At 39.6% G+C, this 21,300-nt stretch overlaps 1 protein-coding gene across 2 annotated transcripts in view; it reads left to right on the top strand.

The window, feature by feature from the left end:
• The first annotated feature begins 850 nt into the window (after positions 1–850).
• The window catches only part of hcn2 (hyperpolarization activated cyclic nucleotide gated potassium and sodium channel 2), a 162,090-nt gene continuing 141,640 nt past the window's right edge, over positions 851–21,300 (top strand). For both annotated transcript variants that reach the window (XR_010000126.1, XM_062959555.1), the window contains exon 1: positions 851–1,344. Coding sequence is in view for 1 of the 2 variants with exons in the window: in XM_062959555.1 (XP_062815625.1) it covers positions 890–1,344 (455 nt within the window). In the remaining variant the exon portion in view is untranslated. The remainder of the gene's footprint in view (positions 1,345–21,300) is intronic.

Genomic DNA, 21,300 nt, shown 5'->3' with positions numbered 1-21,300 from the left:
CTTCAGGAGAAGTTATTCCGGCTGAACATGAGGAAGAAATTCTTCAGTGATAAGAGAGCTGTTCACCAGTGGAACTCTCTGCCTGTGGGGCTTCGAAGCAGAGGCTGGATGGCCATCTGTTGGGGTGTTTTGAATGGGATTTCCCTACTTCAAGAGAGGAGATTCCGGCTGAAAATGAGGAAGAACTTCTTCAGTGATAAGAGAGTTGTTCACCAGTGGAACTCTCTGCATTTGGATCTTCGAAGCAGAAGCTGGATGGCCATCTGTTGGGGTGTTTTGAGTGCGATTTCCCTACTTCAAGAGAAGTTATTCCGGCTGAACATGAGGAAGAACTTCTTGAGTGATAAGAGAGTTGTTCACCAGTGGAACTCTCTGCTTTTGGGGCTTCGAAGCAGAGGCTGTATGGCCATCTGTTGGGGTGTTTTGAATGCCATTTCCCTACTTCAAGAGAGGTGATTCCGGCTGAAAATGAGGAAGAAATTCTTCAGTGATAAGAGAGTTGTTCACCAGTGGAACTCTCTGCCTGTGGGGCTTCGAAGCAGAGGCTGGATGGCCATCTGTTGGGGTGCTTTGAATGGGATTTCCCAGCAATGGGAGAGAGAGCTGTTCACCAGTGGAACTCTCTGCCTGTGGGGCTTCGAAGCAGAGGCCGAATGGCCATCTGTTGGGGTGCTTTGAGTGGGATCCCTCCTTTCCTTGTGACCTTCCCACTTCCTTCCCTCGTTGACCTTCCTTTCCCGCCTTCCGTGGCCCCGCCCCTCTCCCTCCGAGGCCCCGCCCCCTTTCCTCGGCGACTGCCGCAGGGCGCGGAGTGCGCCTGCGCGCGAGGGAGGGAGGGAGGGAGGGAGGGAGCGGGTGGGCGGGGCCTGGCGCGTCTCGCCTCTCCGGCATGCGGGCGGGCGGCATCGGCGTCGGCGTCGGCGTGGCGGGCGAGGAGGCGAGCGGCACGGCGGGCACCATGGGCTCGCGGGCCGGGAAAGGCGGCTCCCCGAACGGCGAGTGCCGGCGGGGCGGCGGGGGAGCCGAGCCCTTGCCCCCGGCCCCGCCCGCGCCGCCCAAGGTCTCCTTCTCGTGCGACGGCGCGTCCCCGAAGGCGTCCGGGGTGGAGGAAGCGGGGCCGGCGGGGCCCGGGGCCTGCGAGGAGGGCGGCCTCGGCGTCGGCGGGGACCCTCGCGGGAGCGGGCAGGCCCCCACCTTCATGCAGCGCCAGTTCAGCGCCATGCTCCAGCCCGGCGTCAACAAGTTCTCGCTGCGGATGTTCGGCTCCCAGAAGGCCGTCGAGCGCGAGCAGGAGCGCGTCAAGTCCGCCGGCGCCTGGATCATCCACCCCTACAGCGACTTCAGGCGAGCGCGGGGAGCCCGGCGGGGAGGCAGGCAGGCCTCGGGCGGGGGACAGGGACATTGCCTCGCCTGAGGGAAATTACCTCAGGGAAGTTACAGTACCTCAGAATTACCTCGGGGGAAATTACCTCAGGAGAAGTCACCTCAGGGAAGTTACATGACTTCAGTGACATTTACCCCAGCAGAACTCACCTCAGGGACATTTACCTCGGGACACTTCACCTCAGGACAATTTACCTCCATGACATTTACCTCGGGACACTTCACCTCAGGGAAATTCACCTCCATGACATTTACCTCGGGACACTTCACCTCAGGGAAATTCACCTCCATGACATTTACCTCGGGACACTTCACCTCAGGGAAGTTAAATGACTTCAGTGACATTTACCCCAGCAGAGTTCACCTCAGGGACATTTACCTCGGGACACTTCACCTCAGGGAAATTCACCTCCATGACATTCACCTCGGGACACTTCACCTCAGGGAAATTCACCTCAGGACAATTTACCTCCATGACATTTACTTCGGGACACTTCACCTCACGGAAATTCACCTAAGTACAATTTACCTCCATGACATTTACCTCGGGACACTTCACCTCAGGGAAATTCACCTAAGGACAATTTACCTCCATGACATTTACCTCCGGACACTTCACCTCAGGGAAATTCACCTAAGGACAATTTACCTTCATGACATTTACCTTGGGACAATTCACCTCAGGACACTTCACCTCAGGGAAATTCACCTAAGAAAAATATACCTCCATGACATTTACCTCGGGACACTTCACCTCAGGGAAAGTTCACCTAAGGACAATTTACCTCCATGACATTTACCTCGGGACAATTCACCTCAGGACACTTCACCTCAGGGAAATTCACCTAAGAAAAATATACCTCCATGACATTTACCTCGGGACACTTCACCTCAGGGAAAGTTCACCTAAGGACAATTTATCCGATGACACTTACCTCGGGACACTTCACCTCAGGGAAATTCACCTAAGGACAATTTACCTCCATGACATTAATCTCAGGGAAATTTACCTGAGGACAATTCACCTCTATTTACAGTAGAGTCTCACTTATCCAACATACTGGATTATCCAATGCATTTTTGTAGTTAATTTTTTCAAAACATCGTGATATTTTGGTGCTAAATTCGTAAATACAGTAATTACTACGTAGCATTACTGTGTATTGAACTACTTTTTCTGTCAAATTTGTTGTCTAACATGATGTTTTGGTGCTTCATTTGTAAAATCATAACCTAATTTGATGTTTAATAGGCTTTTCCGTAATCCCTCCTTATTATCCAACATATTCACTTATCCAACATTCTGCCGGCCCGTTTATGTTGGATAAGTGAGACTCTACTGTACATATAATAATAGTATACATATAAAATAATATTATATAATAAATAAGGTAAAGGTTTTTGCCTCATTTTAAGTCCAGTCGTGACCGACTCTGGGGGTTGGTGCTCATCTCCATTTCTAAGCCAAAGAGCCGGCGTTGTCCATAGACACCTCCAAGGTCATGTGGCCATAGGCATGACTGCATGGAGCGCCATTACCTTCCCTCCAGAGCCATACCTATTGATCTACTCACATTTGCATGTTTTCGAACTGCTAGATTGCCAGAAGCTGGAGCTAACAGCGGGTGCTCATTCTGCTCCTGGGATTTGAACCTGGGACCTTTTGGTCTGCAAGTTCAGCAGCTCAGTGCTTTAACACATTGCGCCACCAGTGGCCCCACACACATATACAGTAGAGTCTCACTTATCCAAGTTTCTGGATTATCCAAGCCATTTTTGTAGTCAATGTTTTCAATATACAGTAGAGTCTCACTTATCCAACATTCTGGATTATCCAAGGCATTTTTGTAGTCAATGTTTTCAATATACAGTAGAGTCTCACTTATCCAACATTCTGGATTATCCAAGGCATTTTTGTAGTCAATGTTTTCAATATACAGTAGAGACTCACTTATCCAACATTCTGGATTATCCAAGGCATTTTTGTAGTCAATGTTTTCAATATACAGTAGAGTCTCACTTATCCAACATTCTGGATTATCCAAGGCATTTTTGTAGTCAATGTTTTCAATATATCGTGATATTTTGGTGCTAAATTTGTAAATACAGTAATTACAACATAACATTACTGCGTATTGAACTGCTTTTTCTGTCAAATTTGTTGTAAAACATGATGTTTTGGTGCTTAATTTGTAAAATCCTAACCTAATTTGATGTTTAATAGGCTTTTCCTTAATCCCTCCTTATTATCCAAGAGATTTGCTTATCCAAGCTTCTGCTGGCCCGTTTAGCTTGGATAAGAGAGACATACCAAACACACATCATCAGCAGTAAAAAATTACCTCTGTAAAGTTAAATTATCTCAGGGGGAGTAACTCTGGACATGCCTTTTACCACACAGAAGTTACTCTTCCTTGGGGAAATGTGCCTCAGATAGTGAGGAAACTGGGTATTTAATCAATGGAGTTGTGGAACTAGGTGTTGAGTTTAGGGCCGTTGCCTCCGAGAGATTGCCTCAGGTTAGTTTGGATTTGTCGCTCTGCAAAGATTGCAGGTCTTTATCTTGGGGTAGAGCTTTGTTGTTGTGTTGGTATTCTGCAAGAATTCGGGGAAATGGGATCGGAGAACATGCCTTCAGAGTCATAAAAGATGGGAATGTGATGGAGGAGGAGGTACTTTCCTTGGACAACTTGCTCAAGAAAACTCTGTGATAAGTGTGTCTTACGGGGTCACCATAAGTTGGATGGGACTTGAAAGAACACACCACAAAGTAAGGAAGAGGCAGCTTTAGAGGAATTGTCTATAGGAGAGAAATCGGAAGCAGTCAGCGAAGAACAATTACCTTGGGATAGGAACAAGAAATAATTACCTTGGGATAGGGATATGGAAAAATTACCATTGGATAGGGACCAAGAACAATTACTTTGCGATAGTGACAAGAAATAATTACCTTGGGATAGGGACAAGGAATAATTACTTTGGGATAGAAACAAGGAACAATTACTTTGGGATAGCAACAAGAAATAATTACCGGGATAGGGACAAGGAACAATTACATTGGGATAGGGACACGAAACAATTACCTTGGGATATAAATAAGAAAGAATTACCTTGGGATGGGGACAAGGAATAATTACTTTGGGATAGGGACCAAGAACAATTATTTTGGGATAGGGACAAGGAACAATTACTTTGGGACAGCGACAAGGAACAATTACCTTCGGGATAGGGACAAGGAACAATTACCTTGGGATAGGGACAAGGAGCAATTACTTTGGGATAGGGATAAGAAACAATTACTTTGGGATAGAGACAAGGAACAATTGCATTGGGATAGGGACAAGGAACAATTACTTTGGGATAGGAACAAGAAATAATTACCTTGGGATAGGGACAAGGAATAATTACCTTGGGATAGGAACAAGAAATAATTACCTTGGGATAGGGACAAGGAATAATTACTTTGGGATAGGAACAAGAAATAATTACCTTGGGATAGGGACAAAGAACAATTACCTTGGGATAGGAACAAGAAATAATTACCTTGGGATAGGGACAAGGAATAATTACTTTGCGATAGTGACAAGAAATAATTACCTTGGGATAGGGACAAGGAATAATTACTTTGGGATAGGGATAAGAAACAATTACATTGGGATAGGGACAAGGAACAATTACTTTGGGATAGAGACAAGAAAGAATTACCTTGGGATAGGGACAAGGAACAATTACTTTGGGATAGGGACAAGAAATAATTACCTTGGGATAGGGACAAGAAATAATTACCTTGGGATAGGGACAAGGAATAATTACTTTGGGATAGGGATAAGAAACAATTACATTGGGATAGGAACAAGGAACAATTACTTTGGGATAGAGACAAGAAAGAATTACCTTGGGATAGGGACAAGGAATAATTACTTTGCAATAGTGACAAGAAATAATTACCTTGGGATAGGGACAAGGAATAATTTCCTTGGGATAGGGATAAAGAACAATTACCTTGGGATAGGAACAAGAAAGAATTACCTTGGGATAGGGACAAGGAACAATTACTTTGGGATAGGGACAAGAAAGAATTACTTTGGGATAGGGACAAGAGAGAATTACCTTTAGATAGGGACAAGGAACAATTACCTTCAGATAGTGATAGGAAACAATTACTTTGGGATAGGGATAAGAAAGAATTACCTTGGGATAGGGATAAAGAACAATTACCTTCGGATAGGAACAAGAAATAATTACCTTGGGATAGAGACAAGGAGCAAATACTTTGGGATAGCGACAAGAAACAATTACCTTGGGATAGAGATACAAAACAATTACTTTGGGATAGAGATACGAAATAATTACCTTGGGATAGGGATAAAGAACAATTACCTTGGGATAGTGAAAAGAATTACCTTGGGATAGGGTCAATATAAGCAGGTGTTCAGAAAGAGGGATCTATGTCTGCCAGACTCTTCCTAACATTGTTTTCAGATAAACCAATATATTTATCATGTAGAAGGAAGACAAAACAATCCAATAATAATAATAATAATAAAACTTTATTTATACCCCGTGGAGACTCGGGGCGGCTCACAATGTTACAAAAGTAGCAGCGCAAATACATAAACAATACACACAGTTTAAAACACAAGAAGATGTTAAAACAAAGGTTTATACAACAGTAATAATATCAATAGTAATAATATCAAATAACCACCAATGCAACTCAGTCAACTTCAAGGGGGGGGGGGGGGGGACTATAGCAGCAATATAAGATAAAATCATTAGATTAAAATACCCCGATGAAAGGAACCTAATAACATTCAGAATAGAATTATAATGAGGCTGGTCATTATTATTTTATTGTCTTATTTGTAGTGCAAAAACAACAACAAGAACGATGAAAGAACAATGAAAGAGTAATGCAATATTTTAAAATAAAAACAATTTTAGCCAACATACATTTATCAGGATTTCAATGGGAAGTGTGGGCCTGCTTCAGGCCAATGAGATAGTCAAGTTAATTAGGATTGTTATTGTTGTTGTGTGCCTTCAAGTCATTTCAGACTATGGGCAAGCCTAAGTCTAAAATTTATTTATTTATTTATTATTTATTTACTATATTTATTTACTACATTTGTATCACACCCTTCTCACCCCAAAGGGGACTCAGAGTGGCTTACAAATTATATGTACATACAATATATTATATTATTAGCATAGCACACTATTAGCATTATATATTACTACTAGCTGTGCCCGGCCACGCGTTGCTGTGGCGAAGTCTGGTGGTATGGGAAATAAAGTATTGAGGAATTGGTGGTAGTTAAGGTAAAGGGTAAAGGTTTTACCTTACATTAAGTCCACTATAAATGGGTTATATAGCTGTGTGGAAGGGCCTTGAGTCTACACTGCCATATAATCCAGTTAAAATCAGATAATCTGTATTTTATAGTAAGTGTGGAAGAGGCCTAAGTGAGGCCTAACTCTGCCTTCCCCTGGGCTAAGTGGGTTGCTTGGAGACCAAGTGGGCTAAAACTATTTAGGTGCTTTTGATTTCCTTTTTTTTCATCATTTTAAAATGTATTTATTTATGCAATGCTTTTGATACAAAATAAAAAGTGGGCAGAGCTTAGCCTTCTAACTGGCAGCAATTGGAAACAATCAATTAATCCTCTCCCTCTAAATAGGACTTTCTTTTTATTTTCTTTTTGTTGTAGGAACGTAGAGGCATGGATGAGGGGTTGTGCTGCCAAGTTTAGTGTTTCTGGGATGTGTAGTTTTGTTGTTTTGTCCTAGGCCGAAATTTCATTACCCTTTTATATATATAGATATTGAACTATACCACTATACTGTAAAATTATTAGTAATATTATTAGTAATATATAATTAATACTATTATATGGTATTATTATTAGTGTTATATTATATTACATTACTAGCTGTGCCCGGCCATGCGTTGCTGTGGCAAAGTGGTGGTGGTATTGGTTAAAAATTGTTGTGTAATTTTTAGTTGACGTTATTTGCATTTTTTAATTAATTTTATTGTAAGTTATATTTTTATTTATTATATTTTATTATTTTCTTGTATTATTTTTAGTTATTTTCTGTTATTATAGTATTTTATTGTATTAATTTTTAGTGTTTTTTTATTATTTTTAGTGGGTTGCTAGGAGACCAAGATGGAGGAGCTTAGCCTTCTAACTGACAGCAATTGGATAAAAGCAATTATTCCTCTCTCTCTAATTAGGATTTTATTTTTCTTTTCTTTTTGTTGTATCAACCTAGAGGCGTGGCTGATGGGTTGTGTTGTCAAATTTCGAGGTTGGGGGGCCTGTAGTTTTGTTGTTTTGTGGGTCGCCGTGATGCCATCACTCTTTTATATATATAGATTGTATTAATTTTTAGTGTTTTTTATTATTTTTTATTGGGTTGCTAGGAGACCAAGTTGGAGGAGCTTAGCCTTCTAACTGGCAGCAATTGGATAAAAGCAATTATTCCTCTCTCTCTAATTAGGACTTTATTTTTCTTTTCTTTTTGTTGTATCAACCTAGAGGCGTGGCTGATGGGTTGTGTTGTCAAATTTCGAGGTTGGGGGGCCTGTAGTTTTGTTGTTTTGTGGGTCGCCGTGATGCCATCACTCTTTTATATATATAAATTGTATTAATTTTTAGTGTTTTTTATTATTTTTATTGGGTTGCTAGGAGACCAAGTTGGAGGAGCTTAGCCTTCTAACTGGCAGCAATTGGATAAAAGCAATTATTCCTCTCTCTCTAATTAGGACTTTATTTTTCTTTTCTTTTTGTTGTATCAACCTAGAGGCATGGATGATGGGTTGTGTTGTCAAATTTCGAGGTTGGGGGGCCTGTAGTTTTGTTGTTTTGTGGGTCGCCGTGATGCCATCACTCTTTTATATATATAGATTGTATTAATTTTTAGTGTTTTTTATTATTTTTTATTGGGTTGCTAGGAGACCAAGTTGGAGGAGCTTAGCCTTCTAACTGGCAGCAATTGGATAAAAGCAATTATTCCTCTCCCTCTAATTAGGACTTTATTTTTCTTTTCTTTTTGTTGTATCAACCTAGAGGCATAGATGATGGGTTGTGTTGTCAAATTTCGAGGTTGGGGGGCCTGTAGTTTTGTTGTTTTGTGGGTCGCCGTGATGCCATCACTCTTTTATATACATAGATATTATTATACAATATATTTTATTATAAAACTGATGGCGGGGGCCAGATAAATGACCTTGGAGGGCCGCATGCGGCCCCCGGGCCTTAGTTTGGGGACCCCTGGTCCAAGGTGACTAACTTGGCACAGGGTTTTTTTTGATATTGTATTGACAGAAAGCTGTGTATCTTCAGACTCTGCTGTGTTGTGGGGCAAGAGGAAAACCAGCATGGCTGAAAACGATGTCAGACGCTTAGCAGAGATCTGGAATCACGTTACCCCAGTTTCCGACAAAGAGTAATATTCTCAAACAAATCGGTGTATCAATCTGAAATTACCTCGAAGGAGTTAGCGGAGAGAATGACATGTACCCTGAAGGTAACCCTATAGTGATTTAAAAGCAAGGTTTAAATGCGTTTCTGGGTTGCTTTGAATCGGGAATGCAACCAAGCGCTGCTATTTTGCAAATGCCCTGTTAGGCCATGCCGTTTCCCGGCTCCCCAGAATGGCAGAAAATATGTATTATGCAAACACGGGAGCTTCAGGGCGAAGCTCAGGGCTACTTGATATAAATGGATCTTTTCACTTGCTGTTTAAGGATGATTAGAGTCAATTAACTGCAGCCAGCTTCCGAAGACAGAGATGTTTCCTAGTAAATCCCCACTCACCTTCTGCCATACTGTGACTTCACTTATTCCAGGTCTATATTTACACAGCTCTGCAAAGAGTAGCTCGGAGTGTGTAGCAGGGAGGCAAATGTGTCGATGTTAATAAAAATCCGAGGAGAAAAGAGGGGTACAAGAAAAGCTCCAGTTATTTTTTCACTCTGTTTTTGAGAGTACTTTGTCGTGCAGCTTTCCTAGGTGTTCTTGGAAATAAATCAGGCTTAGGTTCAGTTAAGGATATTTAGGGACTGAGGCTTTGTATCTTCCCTTTATGGTACTTAGAGGAAGAGCAAGTAATCCCAAATAAAGCAAAAGGATGATCTTTCATTTAAACAAAATCCCAGCTTTTGACAATAGGACACAAGACCGGTGGGCCAGAGGTGGCCCTCCAAGGTCATTGACCTGGCCCCTGTCCTAAACTTTAGACTTAGACCTAAGTCTACCTGGTCTTTGGACGTCTCTTTGTTTACCTATGGTCTTCTGAGATCGTCTGGATGGTCTTTGGAGGTCTCTTTGCTTAGCTACGACCTTATGAGACCATCTAGATGTCTTTTGGAGGTCCCTTTCCTTACCTATGGTCTTATGAGACCGTCTAGATGGTCTTGGAAGGTCTCTTTGCTTAGCTGCGGCCTCATGAGACCATCTAGATGGCTTTTGGAGGTCATTTTTCTTACCTATGGTCCTATGAAACTGTCTAGATGGTCTTTGGGGGCCCCTTTGTTTACCTATGGTCTTATGAGACCATCTAGATGGCTTTTGGAGGTCACTTTCCTTACCTATGGTCCTATGAGACCGTCTAGATGGCCTTTGAAGGTCCCTTGCCTTACCTATGGTTTTATGAGATTGTCTAGATGGTCTTTGTGGGCCCCTTTGTTTACCTATGGTCTTATGAGACCATCTACATAGTCTTTGGACGTCTCTTTGTTTATCTATGGTCTTATGAGATTGTCTAGATGGTCTTTGGAGGTCTCTTTCCTTACCTATGGTCCTATGAGACTGTGTAGATGACCTTTGAGGGTCCCTTTCCTTACCTATGGTTTTTTTCCTTACCTATGGTCAGGGGCGGCTTAAGCGATAAGCGGAGTAAGCAATTGCGGGTGGCGCAAACTCTACTAGGGGTGCTGTTGAGGCGCCGAGGCCTTGAAAATTTACCTATTACTGGCCCTGCCTATGGCTCGAGATGTTGAGTGTCCAAATCCACAAAGTCCAAACGTTATCCCAGGTTAAGAGTAATCCTGGATGGTTTGGAGGAGTGTGGAGGGATGAAGTCATGTAGGCGGGGTATAAAAATAAAGTAGTAGTAGTAGTAGTTGTTATTATTATTATTATAGCTATGGCAGGAAGAAACTGAGATCTAGATGGTTTCATCAGGCCGTAGCTAAGCAAAGAGACTTCCAAAGACCATCTAGATGGTCTCATAAGACCATAGGTAAGGAAAGGAACCCTCAAAGGCCATCTATAGGGTCTCATCGGACTATAGGTAAGGAAAGGGACCTCCAAAAGCCATCTTGATGGTCTCATCAGGCCGTAGCTAAGCATAGAGACCTCCAAAGACCATCTAGATGATCTCATCAGGCCATTAGAAGACCATAGATAAGGAAAGGGACCTCAAAGGCCATCTAGGTGATCTCATCAGGCCATCAGAAGACCATAGATAATGAAAGGGACCTCAAAGACCATCTAGATGGTCTCATAAAACCATAGGTAAGGAAAGGGAACCTCAAAGGCCATCTAGACAGTCTCATAGGACCATAGGTAAGGAAAGGAGCCCCCAAAGGGCATCTAGATGGTCTCATAAGGCCGTAGCTAAGCATTATATTAATATATAATTAATATTATTATAGTATATATATAGTATTGTTATAAGTATATTATTAGTATAATATTGTATTACATTATAATATTATTATTAAGGTAGGCAGATGAAATGTCCATCTAGGAAATAGATGGGGTAACTGAATTGGGGAGCCCCGTTTTTGGCCAGGAATTTGAGAGCTGAACCTTGAACATGTCTCTTTTTTTTCGTGTCTCTTTCTTCATTTGTTCCAAAAGCCAAGGCGGGGGAGGAAGATTCCCTCCCGATTCTATATGTCTCATCTCTCTGCTCCTTTTAAAAATGGCATATCGGGAACCCTTCTTCTGCTGTCCTCCTCCCGACGATTTTTGCTAGGGTAGCGTTATGTTGCTAGGCCTTTTTGAAAGGGCACCTTGAAATGCACAGAGAGAAAACTCCCGTTGAGCTCATCTTGAAAAATCAAGTGTTTTTTTTTCTCTCTCCTCCTCCTCTCATTCTCATGCTCTCCCTCCCTTATATGAGATTATTGATCCCCCTTTTCTGGTTCAAATCCCTCCTTTTCTTCCTCTTTTTGGGATGGAGCATTTTAACTTGGCCTTCAAATCAAGGAGATGGCTTTTTAAAAAAATTCTTTCTGTCTTTGAAAGGTTATAAATGGGGGTGGTTGAGTGGGCGGAGAGGACTCTAGTCATAGCATAACGTATCCTCTCTTACAAAGACTTACAGAACAGTGCATTGATGACTGATGGTATTGATGAGATTTGGGTTTTGTTTTTTTTAAAGAGCAAACACATTTGCCTTCATTCCAAAGCACATACGGCATTTAATACCGTGTTTCCCCAAAAATAAGACAGTGTCTTATATTAATTTTTGCTCCCAAATATGCGCTAGGTCTTATTTTCAGGGGATGTCTTATTTTTCCATGAAGAAGAATTCACATTAATTGTTGAACAAAAAAATGAACATTTATTATATACTGTACAGTAGTTGTCATCACAAACCAGCATAACCAGACAAACTGTGAATCCTTTCAAGAATTTCTTGTTATTACCAATATTTCCATGTACAACACTTTATGGTACGTACATTTACCGATCCTGTATGCTCTGGTGTTCTGTTCGTTGGGCATGCTTCCAAACAAAAACTTTGCTAGGTCTTACTTTTGGGGGAGGCCTTATATTTAGCAATTCAGCAAAACCTCTACTAGGTCTTATTTTCTGGGGATGTCTTATTTGAGGAGAAACAGGGTATTTCCCCCTGGTTCTCTAAATTCTGTAGCTTGTACAACCAGTTTTTTGGACAGATGTGGTACAAGAGAATCATGTCATATGCACATGAATTTTGTCAGGTTTGTGCTCATCACAAAAGCAAGCTTGCTGTGTATCTCTTGAACAGGGAAAAGTCTTGGTCTGTTGGCTGAGATGGTATAGATTGTTTTAGTTTTGCTGTTATGACAATTGCAATAACAGTTTTTGTGACTTTCTGCTTCTGTCGCTATGCCATTTCCCATCTCAAACCTTTTCCAGGTGACTTCGTAAAGGTCGTTGTGCCTTGAATTTTGGAAATTTTGCTCCTTGTCGCTTTGGCTGCTTAGAAATGTACCTGGTCTTCAGTTTGCAGGTTTTATTTTCACTGCACAAAATGTCTTGACCAGGGGTCCCCAAACTACGGCCCGGGGCCCACATGTGGCCCATCAACCCCACGGCACAAAGGCTGAAGGGGGTTAAGCTAAATGTCCCAAGGGGTCTCTTCCAATCCTTATTATTATTATTATTATTATTATTATTATTATTATTATTATTATTTCTATTACTGTTGTTACTATTATTATTATTGAGGCTGGGAGGCCATCTGTCAGAGGTGCTTTTCTTGTGCTTTTGGTGCACAGAGGTGCGGGGGGTGGGTGGACTAAATGGCCCAAGGGGTCTCTTTCAACCCTCTTTATTATTATTATTATTATTATTATTATTATTATTATTATTGTTATTATTATTATATGACACAGCAAACAAGACAGATATGCTGGATTTCGTATCACAGAATCACAAGTCGAACACTTCCCAAGTGTCTAGGACTGTGTGATGTATTTTCGGATGATGTACGCAGATCCCAGCAGGGTGGCCTTTTGCAATTGGCAGATCGTGATTTGGTCAATGTCTATTGTTTCCAAATGCCGGCTGAGATCTTTTGGCACAGCACCCAGTGTGTCCATCACCACCGAGACCACCTGCACTGGTTTCTGCCAAAGTCTTTGAAGTTCAATCTTGAGGTCCTGATAGCGGCTGAGTTTTTCCTGTTGTTTTTCATCAATGCAACTGTCCCCTGGGATGGCGACATCAATGATCCAAACCTTTTTCTTTTCCATAACTGTGATGTCTGGTGTGTTGTGTTCCAGAACTTTGTCAGTCTGGATTTGGAAGTCCCACAGTATCTTTGCGTGCTCATTTTCCAAGACTTTTTGTGATCCCACCAGTTCTTTACTGCTGGGAGGTGGTACTTGAGACAGAAGTTCCAATGAATCATTTGGGCCACATAGTTGTGCCTCTGTTTGTAGTCTGTCTGTGCGATTTTCTTACAGCAGCTGAGGATATGATCCATGGTTTCGTCGGTTTCCTTGCACAGTCTGCATTTTGGGTCATCAGCTGATTATTATTATTATTATTATTATTATTATTATTATTATTATTATTATTATTATTATTGCTCGGTGGCCATCTAGACAACTATAGTCTGGCCCTCCAACGGTCTGAAGGATCATGAACTGGCCCCCAGTTTTAAAAGTTTGTGGACCCCTGGTCTTGACAGTCATATTCTAGTGCTAGAAAAAGACAATTCCAAACTTTCCCTAGTTGCAAACCTTGGACAGGACTAATAATAATAATAATAATAATAATAATAATAATAATAATAATAATAATACTTTATTATTCTATCCCACCACCATCTCCCCGGAGGGACTCGGGGCGGCTAACATGGGGCCAAGTCCAAAACAAGAGACCAAACATAACAAGTGAAAACAAGTATCAATAACTGAAAACAGTGTCAACACAACAATCAAATAAAATAAACAAATAATTAAATTGCAATTAAAACAAGGTGTAAACAAATTAAAATATGTAAAACAAACAATAACAGTACAGCGGTAAAATAAAACGAGTTGAGGCACCATTTTACAAATAAAACCATGGAAGCAAGAATAAAATGTCATTTTTTGGTCCCATCCTGATGAATTGGAGAAATTAAAACAATGCAGGAGTTGGACTTAGCTGGACAAGACACTTGTGTTCTTGAAGTCTCCTTGAGTTGTCATGTGTGCACAAATCGGGGGGATAAAATAAGCACTTCTGTGGTTGTCCTTGACTGATCTTCTTGCTATTTCTCAGGTGGACTGAATCTTTATCTTGCAACTCCAATCGCCAGTGTATTTTCTGTTGTATGTTCAGCAGTGGCACCGCTGACTTGTAACTCCTTGCCTTAACTTGACGTGATAAGTCACTGAAGGAGGCAGTATTTTGAGTCTCCGGGACAGAAATGAGGCTGTGATAATTGCTCGAAGTCTCTGTGGATTTCAACCGAGAGCCTCCCCTAACGTTTTTTGTCATCTTTACTCTATTTTGTCACCGCTGCCGTTTAGTTTCAGTTGAGTGTGGCTAAGATTGATACCACAAGTGACATCGAGAGAGGGAGTCAATCACATTGCTGAACAACAATGAAACAGAAATACAGCGGACAAAATGCTCGACCAGAGCATTTCATTGCTGTGCTAGTTTTCTACTTGCCAACCCTCTGCTATGCAGAAATGCACAACTAAAACACTCCTGAAAGATGCCCATTACACTCTGTTTAAAAAATTCTACCAGGCTCTAAAGCAGCAGAGTACAGTAGCTAATCAAAGCTAATCACTTATCAAAGCTAAACGGGCCGGCAGAAGTTTGGATAAGCGAATAATTATTTATTTATTTATTTATTTACTACATGCTACGTAGAAGTACTGTATTTACGAACTTGGCAACAAAATATCATGATGTATTGAAAACATTGACTACAAAAATGCGTTGGATAATCCAGAATATTGGATAAGCGAGTGTTGGATAAGTGAGACTCTACTGTATAATGTAATACAATATAATAATAATAGTACCCTATTATAATTCTATATTTATATTACATATATTATTACTAATAATATTACATTATAGTGGTATAATACATTATTATTATTATTATTATTATTATTATTATTATTATTATCATTATTATTATTTGCAACATTTATATCCCACCCTTCTCATCCCGAAGGGGACTCAGAGCGGCTTACAATTCAAATGTACATACAATATATTATTAGCATAGCACAATATAAGCAATTGAATTACTATATTGTACTACATAATTCCATGGTAATATTATTAGTAATATTACATTTAATATAAATATATAATTAACACTAAATTATATTATATTATATTATATTCTTAATTAGTATAATATTGTATTACATTATAATATCAGTATTATAAGTACATACAATATATTGTATATTTATAAATTATTGTATATTATATATATGTATATAAAATTAGCACAGCATGTTGCTATGGCAAAGGGAGATATCTTGGATAATAAGGAGGGATTAAAGAAAAGCCTATTAAACATCAAATTAGGTTATGATTTTACAAATTAAGCACCAAAACATCATATTCGACAACAAATTTGGCAGAAAAAGTAGTTCAATACCCAGTAATATTATGTTCTAATTACTGTATTTACGAATTTAGCACCAAAATATCATGATACATTGAAAACATTGACTACAAAAATGGCTTGGATAATCCAGAACGTTGGATAAGCGAGTGTTGGATAAGTGAGACTCTACTGTATTATTATGGGACATGAGAAAAGCTTCCCACAAGGATGATAAAAACATCAAATCGTCTTGGTGTCTCCTGGGCAACGTCCTTGCAGATGGCCAATTCTCTCACACCAGAAGCGACTTGCAGTTTCTCAAGTCGCTCCTGACACGGAAAAAAAAATTATTATTATTATTATTACTAGCTGTGCCCGGCCACGCGTTGCTGTGGCGTAGTCCGGTGGTTGGGATCCCTCTGGTTAGGAAGCAGCCTGGCTTTGAAGCTGCAAGGCTGTTCAATGGTATTCAGGTTGTCCAACACTTATCCAACGTTCTGTCAGCCCGTTTATGTTGGATAAGTGAGACTCTACTGTAGTAATATATAATGCTTATGTTGTGCTATGCTAATAATATATTTTATATCCATATAATATTGATAATATTATAATATAATACAATATAATAATACACTATTATAATTGTATATTATATATGACATGTAATATTACTAATAATATTGCAATATAGTGTTACAGTAAAATATAGTAATATATAATGCTTATGTTGTGCTATGCTAATATATTTTATATACATATAATATTGATAATAATATTATAATGTAATACAATATAATAATACAGTATTATAATGGTATATTATATATGACATGTAATATTACCAATAATATTGCAATACAGTGTTATAGTACAATGTGGTAATATATAATGCTTATATTGTGATATAGAAATAATATAATATATTGTATGTACATATAACTTGTAAGCCGCTCTGAGTCCCCTTCAGGGTGAGAAGGGTGGGATATAGATGTCGCTAATAAATAAATAGGAGGTATAATATATATTAAACTAGCTGTGCCCGGCCACGCGTTGCTGTGGCGAAGTATGGTGGTATGGGAAAGTATTGAGGAATTGGTGGTAGTTAAGGTAAAGGGTCCCTTGGGCTGAGTGGGTTGCTAGGAGACCAAGTGAGCAGAGCTTAGCCTTCTAACTGGCAGCAATTGGATAAAAACAATTCTTCCTCTCCCTCTAATTAGGACTTTATTTTTCTTTTCTTTTTGTTGTATCAACCTAGAGGCATGGATGAGGGGTTGTGTTGTCAATTTTCAAGGTTGTGGGGTGTTTACTTTTGTTGTTTTGTCCGCTGCTGTGATGCCATCACTCTTTTATATATATAGATGTAATATTACTAATAATATTACCATATAATGATATAGTACAATATAGTAATTTAATGCTTATGTTGTGCTATGCTAATAATATATTGTACTAGCTGTGCCTGGCCACGCGTTGCTGTGGTGTATGGGAATTCTTTGTTAGGTAGGTGGAATAACAGTGAATAGCTTTGTAGCCTGAAAGCCTGGCCATTTTCTTATGTGAATCCTTGTTTGGTGAGGTGGAATAGAAAGGAATAGGCTTGCTGCTTGGAAGGTTAGGTAGTTGCCTTTTAGGGGAATGTTTTTTTGGGGTGGTAGAATTGTAATGAATAGCCTCGGTGGTTCAAAGCCTGGGTGCTTGCTACCTAGGGGAAATCTTTGGTTGGTCAGCTTCAGAGTAGTATCACTGTTTCAAAGCCTGGTCGCCTTTTACGAAGGTTAATCTTTTATTGGTGTGGTTGAATTGCACTGAATATCCTTGCAGCTCCAATGTCTGGCTGTATTTATTATTTTGTATTTTATATATATACTAGCTGTGCCCGGCCACGCGTTGCTGTGGGAAAGTGGTGGTGGTATTGGTTAAAAATTGTTGTGTAATTTTTATTTGACGTTATTTGCATTTTTTAATTAATTTTATTGTAAGTTATATTTTTATTTATTATATTTTATTATTTTCTTGTATTATTTTTAGTTATTTTCTGTTATTATAGTATTTTATTGTATCAATTTTTTTAGTGTTTTTAATTATTTTTATTGGGTTGCTAGGAGACCAAGTTGGAGGAGCTTAGCCTTCTAACTGGCAGCAATTGGATAAAAGCAATTATTCCTCTCCCTCTAATTAGGACTTTATTTTTCTTTTCTTTTTGTTGTATCAACCTAGAGGCGTGGATGATGGGTTGTGTTGTCAAATTTCGAGGTTGGGGGGCCTGTAGTTTTGTTGTTTTGTGGGTCGCCGTGATGCCATCACTCTTTTATATATATAGATAATGAAGGATTATTATCCAGCGCTTTGCCTGCTTTTGAATCATGATCAGCTTAATGGAATCTGTGTCTTGTGGGTCCCTGTCTCTCCCATCCCTGCTTTTAGGACAATTTTTTAAAAAATCATTTAGCATCTGTTGTTGTGCAAATCCCTTTAAGACTCTGCCAAGCGATCCTTTAGCATTCCTGGATTGTTCAGGCAAGATGATGCCATGCAAAGGTGAAAGGATGAGGGGAATCTCGCTAAAGGAATTAAAACTCCCTATAAAATGTTGACTGTTTTAATACAAAATATGGAATTATCAGCCTGGATAAGCAGTTGTATCTTGTTAGCGGCTGTAAATCCAATTGAAAGCGGAAAAAAGAAGCAGAGGGGAGGATGTGGCTTGGGTCTGTGTTTGTCTATTTGGCAGCATCTCAATACGGACATACTTGCTGGGGTTTTTTTTTGTATTTGTATTTTATTAACTGTTTTTCATAATATCACATTCATAATATCATGGCTTCCACATCATTTGGGTTGTAGTCCACACTTGAAAGGTGCTGAACACTGACTCTTATGAGTGGGTTGCTGTGAGTTTTCCGAACTATCCGGCCATGTTTCAGAAGCATTCTCTCCTGACGTTTCACCCACATCTATGGCAGGCATCCTCAGAGGTTGTTGAGGTCTATTGGGGACTAAGCAAGTGAAGTTTATATATCTGAAAGGTCCAGGATGGGAGAAAGGACTCTTGTCTGTTGGAGGCAAGTGTGAATATTTCAATTAATCACCTTGATTAGCGTTGAAAAGCTTTGCTATTTCAAAGCCTTGCTGATTCCTGTCTGGGGGAATAATAATAATAATACATCACACAGTCCTAAACACTTGGGACGTGTTCGACTTGTGATTTTGTGATACGAAATCCAGCATATAGATCTCGTTTCCTGTGTCATACTATGTCTTTGAGTCAACAATAATAATAATAATAATAATAATAATAATAATAATAATAATAATGCATCACACAGTCCTAAACACTTAGGAAGTGTTTGACTTGTGATTTTGTGATACGAAATCCAGCATATAGATCTCGTTTGCTGTGTCATACTATGTCTTTGTGTCAATAATAATAATAATATAGATATAGATCTCATTTGCTGTCTCATACTATTAATAATAGTAGTAATAATAATGCATCATACAGTCCTAAACACTTGGGAAGTGTTCAACTTGTGATTTTGTGATACGAAATCCAGCATATAGATCTCATTTGCTGTGTCATACTATGTCTTTCTGTTAATAATACTACTACTAATAATAGTAATAATAATAATAATGCATCACACAGTCCTAAACACTTGGGAAGTGTCCAACTTGTGATTTTATGATACGAAATCCAGCATATAGATCTCATTTGCTGTGTCATACTATGTCTTTGTGTTAATAATAATAATAGTAATAGTAATAATAGTAATAATAATACATCACACAGTCCTAAACACTTGGGAAGTATTCGACTTGTGATTTTGTGATACAAAATCCAGCATATATGTCTTGTTTGCTGTGTCATACTATGTCTTTGTGTCAATAATAATAATAATAATAATAATAATAATAATAATAATAATAACTTTATTCTTGTACCCCGCCTCCATCTTCCCGAAGGGACTCGGGCAGCTTTCATGGGAACAACCCAACCACAACATAAATTCACATATAACCCATGAATTAAAAACACAATACAGTAGAGTCTCACTTATCCAAGACTCGCTTATCCAAGGTTCTGGATTATCCAAGCCATTTTTGTAGTCAATGTTTTCAATATATCATGATATTTTGGTACTAAATTGGTAAATACAGTAATTACAACATAACATTACTAGTTATTGAACTACTTTTTCTGTCAAATTTGTTGTGTAACATGATGTTTTGGTGCTTAATTTGTAAAATCATACCCTAATTTGGGCTCGGGCTGTGGCGCAGGCTGGAGAGCAGCTGCAATGAATCACTGCAATGAATGACTCTGACCAGGAGGTCATGAGTTCGAGGCCCGCTCGGAGCCTATGTTTGTCTTGTCTTTGTTCTATGTTAAAAGGCATTGAATGTTTGCCTATATGTGTAATGTGATCCGCCCTGAGTCCCCTTCGGGGTGAGAAGGGCGGAATATAAACGCTGTAAATAAATAAATAAATAAATAAATTTGATGTTTATTAGGGTTTTCCTTAATCCCTCCTTATTATCCAAGATACTCGCTTATCCAAGGTTCTGCCGGCCCGTTTATGTTGGATAAGTGAGACTCTACTGTATTGTGAATTGGATAATCATCATCATCATCATCATCATCATTTAATTACTTATTAATCGCCCTCCATCCACGATACTCTAGACGATTTACAAGATAAAATTGTAAAGGATAAAAATACATACATACAAATATTGATAAAATTAACATAGATTAAAAGTTTAATGAGTGGTGTGTCCCCTTGGGGAGGTGGTGGCAGGTTATAAATAAAGTTTATTATTATTATTATTATTATTATTATTGACACAACGATGTTGTATGACACAGCAAACAAGATAGACATGCTGGATTTCGTTTCACAAAAAGACAAGTCGAACACTTCCCAAGTGTCTAGGACTGTGTGATGTATTTTCGGATGATGCGTGCAGATCCCAGCAGGGTGGCCTTTTGCAGTTGGCAGATCGTAATTTTGTCAATGTCTATTGTTTCCAAATGCCGGCTGAGATCTTTTGGCACGGCACCCAGTGTGCCCATCACCACCGGGACCACCTGCACTGGTTTCTGCCAGAGTCTTTGAAGTTCAATCTTGAGGTCCTGATAGCGGCTGAGTTTTTCCTGTTGTTTTTCATCAATGCGACTGTCACCTGGGATGGCGACATCAATGATCCAAACCTTTTTCTTTTCCACAACTGTGATGTCTGGTGTGTTGTGTTCCAGAACTTTGTCCGTCTGGATTCGGAAGTCCCACAGTATTTTTGCGTGTTCATTTTCCACAACCTTTGCTGGTTTGTGATCCCACCAGTTCTTTGCTGCTGGCAGGTGGTACTTGATGCATAAGTTCCAATGGATCATTTGGGCCACACAGTTGTGCCTCTGTTTGTAGTCTGTCTGTGCAATTTTCTTACAGCAGCTGAGGATATGATCCATGGTTTCGTCGGTTTCCTTGCACAGTCTGCATTTTGGGTCATCAGCTGATTTTTCAATCTTGGCCTGAATTGCCTTTGTCCTGATGTCTTGCTCCTGGGCTGCAAGGATCAGGCCTTCTGTCTCCTTCTTCAGGGTCCCATTCGTGA

The sequence above is a fragment of the Anolis carolinensis genome, unplaced genomic scaffold, assembly GCF_035594765.1.
Source record: "Anolis carolinensis isolate JA03-04 unplaced genomic scaffold, rAnoCar3.1.pri scaffold_7, whole genome shotgun sequence".
NCBI classification, from domain to species: domain Eukaryota; kingdom Metazoa; phylum Chordata; class Lepidosauria; order Squamata; family Dactyloidae; genus Anolis; species Anolis carolinensis.
This window is presented reverse-complemented; position numbering and strand designations above follow the sequence as displayed.